Genomic DNA, 11,131 nt, shown 5'->3' with positions numbered 1-11,131 from the left:
GTCCTAAGGAGATGAAGTTATTTATGAATAACAATGATTTTCATGAAGTGGGCCTTGTGGGTCCTAAATTCACTTGGTGCAATAATAAAAGTGGTGGTGGATGTATTTTGAAGAGATTGGATAGATGATTATTGAACTTTTTTTCTTTGGAAAAGATTCACTTAACTGCTGTAAGACATCTTGCAAGAGTGGCTTCGGACCAGGAGGTGGGGGGGTTGGAAATTTGTTTTCTCTCAAGGTCCTAAGGAGATGAAGTTATTTATGAATAACAATGATTTTCATGAAGTGGGCCTTGTGGGTCCTAAATTCACTTGGTGCAATAATAAAAGTGGTGGTGGATGTATTTTGAAGAGATTGGATAGATGATTATTGAACTTTTTTGCTTTGGAAAAGATTCACTTAACTGCTATAAGACATCTTGCAAGAGTGGCTTCGGACCACTGTCCAATTGTATTGAAGATCTTTAACTCCACTCCTAGGAAGAACATAATTCATAAGTTTGAAGACATATGGGCTTCATATCATGCTTCTTCAATCATAGTTTCAAAATCCTGGAATAAATCTATTCGTGGTGATGCGGTGCAAGTTCTTAATAAAAAATATAAAAGAGCATTGAAGGCTTTATTTTTTTGGAGTAAAGCTAAACTCAAAAACTTCTTGTCATTGAAGGATAGCCTTAAGGAGGCGCTACAGCTACAGTTGGAAGAGGTTGAAATCGGCTGGTTTTCTGAAGAAAAATTGCTCCTTTTGAGAACAAAAGTTAGTGAACTGAATGGTTATCTCGCTCGTTTGAACACTTGGTGGAGACAAAGGGCTAAAGTTAGGTGGATAGAAGAAGGGGACTCTAACTCCAAATTTTTCCATGCTTTTGCTAGTGCGAGAAGAAATGAGAATTGGATTAATCAAGTAAAAGATGTAAATGGAGTTCTGGTTGAAGAACATAATGATATTGACTAAAATGTTTTTCAAATATTTTCATGCTAAGTGGAGAAATAAGAAATGCAAGCTAAAAGAATGGCCGCCTCCTTGGTGTATGCTTGATGATGGGGATAGAAGAATGTTGGATGTTGATTTCTCTATGAATGAAGTTATGGAGGTTATTAAAAACCTGGGTGGGAATAAGTCATCGTGTAGTGATGAGATTTCTCATTCCTTTGTTAAAGCATATTGGAATATAATTGGAGAAGATGTTTGCAAGGCTATTAATCAATTTTTTTCTTATGAGAAGCTTTGTCAAGAGTAGAAGGAGACTCTTATTATATTAATTCCTAAAGTATAGAATCCTATGGTTCGTTCTAATTATCGACCTATTAGTCTTTGCAAATCTATGTACAAGATAGTGGCTAAAATATTGTTGAATAGATTATTGTTGATCATTTCTAAGATCATTTTTGAAGATCAAGTGGCATTCATTAAAGGAAGATCAATTTCTAATCACATTCTTCTGGCTCAAGAAGTGTTCAACAAAATCATATTTTCTAAGGCCAAGAAAAGGCCTTTTGGCTATCAAGATCGATATGGAGCAAGCTTATGATAGTATATGCTCATCAACTTTAAAACAAGTATTTGAACACTTTGGATTTTTGATTAAATTTTTTAATCTATTGATGGAATTGATCCAAGGTTCTTTATTCTGATCAATGAAAGTAATTCCAATTGGATAGAGGCGAAGAGTGGATTTTGATAAGGGTGTCCCTTATCACCCTTTTTATTTATTATGTGCTTTCAACTTCTTTCAAATGCTTTTATTCAAAAAGGTATGAACTTTGGGATCAAAATTTCTCAAAATGCTTAGAAAGTTTCTCATTTATTGTATGCAGATGATATCTTGTTGTTTTCAGATGCAAAAACTAAGAGTCTGAAGAAGCTGAAGAAAATTCTCTTGGATTATTGCAATTGGTCAGGTCAAAAAATAAATATCCAGAGATCATCTATTTTGTTTAGTAAATCGATCAATAGAAGGAAAAGGAAACTTATATCAAAATTGTTGGGTTACAAAGTGGTGGACGAGATGAATTATCTAGGAGTTAAAATTGCATTAAGGAGGCTTGTGAATTCTGTTCTTGATGGAGATATCTTTAAGTAGATTGAATGCTTGGGAAAATAGATTTATTTCTCTAGAAGGTAGAATGGTTCTGGTTAAATTGATTTTTCTCGCTCTTCCATTATTTCTATCAACTCATATATTGGTTCCTATGGGTCTCTTGAAGGTGTTTGATAAAATTTGCTGAAACTTTATTTGGAACAAACAAAATGGTAACCATGGTCTTCATTATGTTGCATGGGAGGTCTTTTGCAAGACGAATAAGAGGGGAGGACATGGTCTTTATTCAGCTGTATTAAAGATGGGTCCTTTAAGGGCAAAATTTGTTTGAAACCTCATTAATATGCCCATATCACTTCTAAATAGAAACTTAATTGCGAAGTATGGAGATAATTTGTGGAATTGTGAGGCGAAGAGGTGCAGCTCGGTAACTTGAAAAACTATTTTGGATGGGTCGAAGTCTCTTAGTAACATTGTGAGGTGGAAAATTTATTCGGGTTCCTCCATTAACGTCCTTAGGGATGTTTGGATTCTTGACAAAAGCATTGAAAAGTGGCTTACATACATTGCAGAATTAGAAGATGATGCGATTTCCCTGGATGCGTTTATTATGAATGGAAGTTGGATGGTAGATTGATTAAAGCATCAATTTGGAGATCTTGTGGACCTTATCACACAAATTCAAATCCACCCAGAATTGGTTCATTATCGGTTGGAGCTGAAATCAAAAGTTTTTGGAAAAATGATTTTTGCACTTCAGAGATATTATCTGAAGATGATAAGGAAGTGGATTATTGAAGATGGGTAAGGAGACTAAAACTTAATTCTTGGGTGTAGCTATTTTTCTGGCATCTATTCAACAATGCAATTCCATCTAATGACTTCCTTATGCATAGAAGATTGCTGGATAATAACTTGTGTGCGAGAGGATGTAATGCCATTGAAAATTCTGATTATATAACAGCTGATTGTTTGAAACTTCTTCAAGTGATCAAATTTCTGAATGCTTGGGGGTTTCAAGTTCCATTTTTCAAATCTTTTGAGGAATGCAGAGTGAAGTTGGAAAGGTTAGCATGTACTAATCCTTTTATTGCTAATATGTATTGTACATTACTATTCTTTTCTTGGAAGAGTAGAAATAAGGTAAAGCATGGAGGTGTGGAAATAGTTCTACATTTATTGCTTCAAATGTTTTTTGCTTTGTTTCTAGTTCATATCAAAATAATCTCATCTCAAAAAATTGGGTGTTCATAAGCTTCCTTAACCGTTTTGTAATTATTGGCACCCTCCTCCTGCCGAGTGGATTAAGTTTAATATTGATGCTACTATGTTAAGATCTAATAAAGCAGGTGTAGGTGGAATTTTTAGAGACAATAAAGGAAGAGTTTTGTTGGCATTTGGTTTTGGATGCATGAATTGGTATATTGCACATGTTGAAATGTTAGCAATTTGGTCCTTGAAGAAAGTGGTGCAAAGTTGGATGCTTGAAGCGGAAGACATTATAATTGAAGGCGATAATCATAATATTATCATCTTCAAGATTCTTTTGGCAAGTCAACTTGGATGATTGGAAACCGAGATTTGGTGGAGTTTATTCTTAAAGGAGTTCAATAAAGTTTTATTTCAATTTTCCAATAGAAGCTGTAATAAGTTAGTTGATTTTTGTGCTAACTTGGCTATTTCTATTGATTTTATTTGGGATGTTATTAGTGATAATAATATTCCTCCTCCTTTGGTTTCTTTGTTAAAGGAGAAATGTGATTGGTTGTCTTTCTTCTAGTAGTTTGTATTCGTTTTTTCTTTAATGCAAGTTGCATCTTCTTTATTAAAAAAAAAAAAAAAAAAAAAAAAAAAAAAACTTCAAGAGGCAACACAAGATCAATGGGGCGCCATTAAAGCCCTTTGAATTGGTTATAATTGGAGTCTCCTCATTAGGCTTAGGTTACGAAACATTATATATATGAATTTTTGGGACATATTAGATGTCTTCGATTTCAAATGCCATTTATTTTGTTTGTATTTCTCAGATATGACAAAGTCTATCTGACAAATTGGTTGCAGGCTAGACTTGAGTTACTAAAGATTAGGCCAATTTAGGACATACTCTCATAGGTGCTTTTGGCTATTGACCCATTTGTTCTTCCCCAAATTCTTGAAGAGGGAAAAAAGGCATGTTATTCCTATAAGCTGCCTAGTTAGCTTTGATGAAGAGATCAAAGGTGTGGCGCTTTTATGGAGGTTAGTTTCTTGTAAAGATTAATTTCATATATCTTTGACTTTATTTGTTTTGGATTTTAAGATGAAGGGGAATAATATGAAAAATAAAGTAAAATTTTATTTTAGGATTAGATGAGGGCATTTAAAGAACACTAACAAAAGTATTCTTGAGAGTAAGAGTCGAGATCTTAAGATTTTATCTGTGCATGAGAAAGCTAATGTTATGTCGGAAAAAGTAGCTAGTGATATTAAAAATCTTACGAAGGATGTGTCTGAAGTATTAAAAGAAAAATATCATAATAGTAAAAATAGTTTATTGTGGAATCAAAATATACAAGAAAAGATAAAAATAAGAAGTTTTATTATAAAAGCTTGTTTAGATGTAAAAATTTTGAAAACTGGGAAAGATATAAAGATGCTCGTGAGGAGTCTAAAGAAATATACGATGCAAAAATTTTAGATTTTAATGATTTATATAATAGATTAGATGCTAAGGAGAGTGAAAGATATATGTATAAGTAAGCCAAACAAAAAAATAGGACTAGTAAGGATTTAGTTCAAGTGAAGTGCATTAAGAATGAAGATAAAAAAGTGCTTTTATTAGAAGAGAATGTTCAACAAAGGTGGATTAGATATTTTGCTAAGCTTTTCAATGAAGGTTGTGAGAATATGATTGAATTTAGCGGCATTTAACACTCTAAATGATAATAGAGATTTTTTATTTTTTTCAGTGTATCAGTAAAACTGAAGTTAGATAGGCTTTAAAGGAAATGAAATGTGGAAAAGCTGTTGGACGTGATGATATTCTATTAGAGGTGTGGAAATGCTTAGGAGATGAAGAAATTTTTTGTCTTACTAAACTTTTTAATAATATTTTGAAGATTAAAAAAATACCATATGAGTGGAGAATGATTATGTTGATTCCTATTTTTAAGAATAAATGTCATGCACAAAATTGAGCGAATTATAGAGGAATTATGTTAATGTATAATACTTCAAGAAATGTATAGGAGAGAGTTATGGAGTATAGGTTACGACGTGATACTAATGTTTCTCAAAATCAAATTGGATTCATGCCGGGTAGGTCTACTATGGAAGCTATACATTTGTTGAGAGGTTTGATGGAGAAGTATAAAGAGAGTAAGGAGGATCTACATATGATATTTATTGATTTAGTGAAAACATATGACAAAGTTCCAAGAGAAGTACTTTGAAGAGTTCTAGAAAAGAAAGGGTTAATAGTGCTTATATTCAAGTCATTAAAGATATATATGCACGAGCTGTTACTTGTGTTCAAACACAAGGTGGTTTGACTAAGTATTTTCCTATTTTATTTGGATTACATCAATGATCAACCTTAAGCCCATATCTTTTTGTTTCAGTTATGGATGTTCTCACTAGACATTTACAAGTTGATATACCCTCGTGTATGCTTTTCGTTGATGATATTCTTGTTGCTGTTAAGATTAGAGAGAGTGTTGAAGGTAACCTTGAATTATAGAGGTCAATCCTAGAGTCCAAAGGTTTTCATTTGAATAGATCAAAAATTGAATACATGGTGTGTAATTTTAGTAGTGATAGATCTAGAGGGGGATTGTAACTTTGGGCGATCAAGTCATTGATAAGAGTACACATTTTAGATATATTGGGTCTATTGTTCAGAGTGATGGTGAAATAGATGGGGATATTATTAGTAGAATTTAAGTTGGATGGTTGAAGTGGAGAAATGTATCAGGCTTGTTGTGTGATATAAAAGTACCCCTAAAACTTAATGGAAAATTCTACAAGATGGTGTTGAGGCTTGCAATGCTTTATTGTTGGCCATTAAAAGAGAAGCGTAATATTAAGTTAAGCGTTGTAGAGATGAAGATAAGATACAAAACGAGCATATCCGTGAAAAGGTTGGAGTTGTTCCAATGACAGATAAGATTGGAGAGAGTCGCCTTAGATAGTTTGGTCACTTAAAATAGCGGCCTTTCGATGACTCGATTAGGAAAGTGGATGTATTAGATTTGGCTTATGTTAAGAAAGATAGAGGTAGACATAAAAAGACTTGGTTAGAAAATATTTGAAATTACCTTTCTTTATTAGATTTAAATGAAAATTTGACTCTCAACAAGACACAATGGAGAAAAATGATTCATGTAGCCGACCCCACATAGTGGGATAAAGGCTTGATATTGTTGTTGTTGTTGTTGCATCTTTGACTATATTTGATTGCGAGATTGACATTGAATGGCGGCACTAGGATTGATGATATCAAGAGGGATGCAAATGTCTGTAGCTTGGTTTGGTCAATGATGGAGATCGAATCGGTGGTGGTAATTGAGATTTGAGATATTGTGTTCCAGCACTGAAGTGAGTATGATGTGTGCCAACAACTATTGGATCTAGGAGATTATGTGAACAATGTATTTAGTCAAATTAGAACTAGTAATTAATGCTACTTGTGGAAATTAGTAGGGCTTGACAAGTAGATATGGTGCACAATAAGATTACCTCCCTTGGGGGTATAGTTGTATAAGATTATTGTTATAATTGAAGAGAAGTTTTACCTTCCTTGAGACTAAAAATAAAGCAAATCTCTCATATATCATTTTGAAATTTAGAGAATAGGAAAATAATTTAGGCTTTGCTTAGCATTCTTATCTTTTGTTGTGTTGAGTTGTGATGTATAGTGTTGTGATATGTTTTGTTGTGTTATTGATTGGAGTAGATGATTGTTTGATAAATTCATATTTAATTTATTATCTGAAGTGTTTTAAGGTTGTAGTTGTTTGGCAAAAAGTAGTTGTGACACTATTATGAATTGATTGAATGACTAAAAATAGATTTGTTATAATCTAGTAAATAATATATAAATAATTAAATTTAATTATTAATTGAATAATTCTGAAAGCTAAAACCCATAAATGCACTTTTCTATGAAGCTAACCTAAACTACCTTTCCATGAAAAAATATTTTTTCTGCTTTCATGCAATTAAGTTTCAAAATGCCAAAAATTATTTATGTTGTTTAGGAAAACTATGAAACACGGAAACTTGAAAAGCCTTTCATGTGTTGGCATTAACATTCCTTCAACAACTCTCAACATGTTTTTGACATGTTAATATTTAAAAACCGTGTTTTCTAGATGATGGTGAAGGTGCTTTTGAGGATAATATAAGTGTTGATATTGATGATGATTGTGATGCTTTATTTATTCTGATTAGTGATATTTCAATATGTTCATATCTTGTGTGGTTATTGTGAATATTATATATAATCTTTTTTGGGTTTTTGGTGTTTTGTGTATAAATACAATGTTAATATTGACAAAATCATGCCAAATTATTATGCTAATGTTAGTTTATTTTTGATAATTTAGTATACTTGATGAAATATTAAAATATAATTGTTGTTATATTAATGTTAGGTTTTCTTTTATTAATCGTAAGATTTTGTATGATACATATAAATACTCTATTATGTGATCTTTTTAATTTGAAAATATTAACCATAGATATTTTGATTATGCATTCTATATTAATAATCTATAAACGAAAATATTGTTTCATGGATGCATCATGCCATAATGTTTCTCAAAATCAAATTGGATTCATTCCGGGTAGGTCTTTGAATATATTCATTTATTGAAAGGGTTGATGGAGAAATTTAGAGAGAATTAGGAGGATCTACATATGCTATTTATTTATTTAGAGAAAGCATATGATAAAGTTCAAGAGAAGTGCTATGGAGAGTTCTAAAAAAAGGGTTAATAGTGCTTATATATAAGTCATTAGGGATATGTATGCAGGAGATGTTACTTGTGTTCAAAGACAAGGTGGTTTGACCAAGTATTTTCCTATTTCAGTTGGATTATATCAAGAATTAGCCTTAAGCCCTTATCTTTTTTGCTTTAGTATGGATGCTCTCACTAGACATTTGCAAGACGATGTACCTTGGTGCATACTTTTTGTTGATGATATTCTTCTTGTTGATAAGACTAGATAGGGAGTTGAAGGTTAACTCGAATTATGGAGGTTAACATTAGAGTCTATAAGTTTTCGTTTGAATATATCTAAAATCGAATACATGGAGTGTAATTTTAGTACTAATAAATCTAGTGGGGGGTTTGTGACTTTGAGCGATGAAGTCGTTAATAAGTGTACTCGTTTTATATATCTTGGGTCTATTGTTCAGAGTGATGGTGAAATAGATTGGGATATTATTAATAGAATTTAAGTTGGATGGTTGAAGTGGAGGAATGCTTTGGGTTTGTTGTGTGATAGAAATGTACCACTCAAACTTAAGGGAAAATTTTACAATATGGTGGTGAGACCTGCAATGCTTTATGGCGTAAAATGCTGGCCATTAAAAGAGAACCATAATGTTAAGTGAAGCGTTGTTGAGACGAGGATCTCAGGTGGATGAGTGGATTTACTCTTAGAGATAGGATACGAAATGAGCATATTCGTGAAAAGGTTGGAATTGTTACAGTGACAAATAAGATTAGAGAGAGCCACCTTAGATGGTTTGGTCATGTAAAACGGTGGCCTTCTGACAACCTTGTTAGGAGAGTAGTTGTATTAGATTTTGCCTATGTTAAGAAAGTAAGAGGTAGACCTAAAAAGACTTAGTTAGAAAATATTATAAATAACCGTTCTTTATTAGATTTAAATGAGAATTTGATTCTTAACAGGACATAATGGAGAAAAAAGATTCATGTAGCCAACCCCACATAGTGGGATAAAGGCTTGATGTTGTTGTTGTTGTGATGAGCTTGAGTAACAAGTGATATCTTTTATTTTTTGGCATGTTATATTTTGCTGATTATATTCTGTTAATGTGGCCTTTTTTTTTGTTTCAAGCTGATGTGAACCAAGAAAATTTTTTTCCCCATCTCTATTGACAAATAGGCTGTTGTATGTTTCACTTAATAGGCCTGCATTATTCTTTTGTAATTTTTCCAATGTGTTATGCTGCAAATTTTAATGATTATTAGTTCTTGAAGCATTGCGATTAAAACTATTCTAGAATTTCGATTTAACCATCTGGTTTTCACTGTTATATATGTTCGTTTTATTCCAAAAAGCTCATCAGGATGTAAATGCGTGATAACTTTTTAAAGCTTGTAGTGAACTTTTTTAAGTCCTTAAAATTTCATCTTTGGTGTTGTGGTCAAGATCCTCTTTCTTGTTATAAAAAATAAAGTTGTTTTCATGCAGAGTGGAGTCCCAGAGAAAACCGGGGATGTAGTCAGAGCAGTGTCTGATGTTGTGATCGATTCCCCATACAAGGTTCTAAGAACATTCTCCTCACAGATACTTGTTTAGCTTAAAGACTTGGTAGTTTATTGTGATGTGGCTATGGATTTATATCATGAGTTTACGTCCTGTTTAAATGAGATGTTCACTTTCTGCTGTTGCAGATTTTTGTTGGTGGAATTTCAGATATTCTGTCTTCCAAGATGGTAAGTTTTATCTTGCTTGGTGACGAACATCTAGATGTTTTCTATTAGTGCGTGGGCTCTTTCTTCGAGTCCGTAGTAAATGTTTGGTTCTCTTTGATATTTAGAAATTCCTTACGGTTCTGTTATGCATTTCTAGCTTATGGAAATTGCCAATGCTTTTGGGCCATTGAAGGCTTATCGCTTTGACTTCAGTAAGGAGCTCAATGGTCCTTGTGCCTTTTTAGAGGTATTTGTAGATGTTGAATCTAAGTAATTGCATAAATGTGAATGTTACCATATTCTTGTGTATTCCTCATGGCAGTATGAAGATCATTCAATTACTTCGAAGGCATGTGCTGGTCTTAATGGATTGATGCTGGGTGGCTTCATTCTTACTGCAGTCAGAGCTTTTCCTGATATCAATGTAAAGCTGTTTTGGTGCTCCGTTTTAAGTTTCTGTTACTTCAAGGCTGGTTGAGTTTATTTGCTGATGTGCTTCATTTGTAGGAGGATAATGCAAGACCTCCATCTTACGCTGTTCCTCCCCATGTAAAACCACTTCTCGCTAACGTTACACAAGTCCTTGGGCTTCATAATGTGGTAATCTTTCTTCTCAACATATATATAATGCCATTTTTTTTGTTTCTTCCATTGATTCATATTGTGTGATTTTCTTGGTATACCTGACAATTGCACTTATTTAAAATGCGAGTTAGATAACTCAGGAGGATTTCCATAATTGTTGCAGAAAGAGATTTGGAAAGTTCACAACAGCAGACTAATCTTTCTGAGACCTTTGAGCCAGGTTTTATTCTTGTGGAGTTTCAGAGGAAAGAAGCAGCTTGCAATGCAGCTCACTGTTTGCATGGCCGATCCTACGACGAACGGACGGTTGCAATTGAATATATCCCTCATGATGTTTACTTCAATAGATTCCCCAAATAAGCTTTTGCCAGGAAAAAAAATCATTAGATGAACTGTAAGATTGTACTGCAACTGCATTGATTATTATTGACATTTGTTAAATGAGATGCATTGCTTAGTGGAACATTATAATAGATTTTATTTTCAAAGAATATACAATTGTGTTCAATTTAATGTCTATTTATTGCTCTTATTAACTATTGATGCCGTCCACTGCTACTATACTAATTCAATTATCCATGTAACAGTTAAATAACCAGTTGTAGAATTCTGCCATGAGTTATTGTGGAGAATAAAAGGGATGCTTGCAGTAAAAGCTCTATTCTAGCAAAAAAGACATGCCATGTCCGTCCGACATAAAGCTCGGCAAGTTTAATGATTGCTGTATGTTCATTTGTTCAATTGAATCAAATGAATTTGAGAACTGTTTCATGATCCGACTGTTTCAACGGCCTAATATGATCTGATTATCATAAGCATCTGGGCAACTATACGTAGCTTTAAATGGAGAAAA

At 32.9% G+C, this 11,131-nt stretch overlaps 1 protein-coding gene across 1 annotated transcript in view; it reads left to right on the top strand.

Annotated features, from left to right (window-relative positions):
* LOC110093482 (splicing factor U2AF 65 kDa subunit) overlaps window positions 1-10,814 on the top strand; it is a 19,056-nt gene extending 8,242 nt beyond the window's left edge. Inside the window, exons 4-9 of the mRNA XM_028700866.1 lie at window positions 9,470-9,541; window positions 9,673-9,714; window positions 9,851-9,940; window positions 10,016-10,117; window positions 10,201-10,361; window positions 10,419-10,814. Coding sequence (XP_028556699.1) covers window positions 9,470-9,541; window positions 9,673-9,714; window positions 9,851-9,940; window positions 10,016-10,117; window positions 10,201-10,361; window positions 10,419-10,638 — 687 coding nt within the window. The 3' untranslated portion in view covers window positions 10,639-10,814. The remainder of the gene's footprint in view (window positions 1-9,469; window positions 9,542-9,672; window positions 9,715-9,850; window positions 9,941-10,015; window positions 10,118-10,200; window positions 10,362-10,418) is intronic.
* The last annotated feature ends 317 nt before the right edge of the window (window positions 10,815-11,131 follow it).

This window comes from Dendrobium catenatum, unplaced genomic scaffold, assembly GCF_001605985.2.
Source record: "Dendrobium catenatum unplaced genomic scaffold, ASM160598v2 fragScaff_scaffold_1608, whole genome shotgun sequence".
NCBI lineage: Eukaryota > Viridiplantae > Streptophyta > Magnoliopsida > Asparagales > Orchidaceae > Dendrobium > Dendrobium catenatum.
This window is presented reverse-complemented; position numbering and strand designations above follow the sequence as displayed.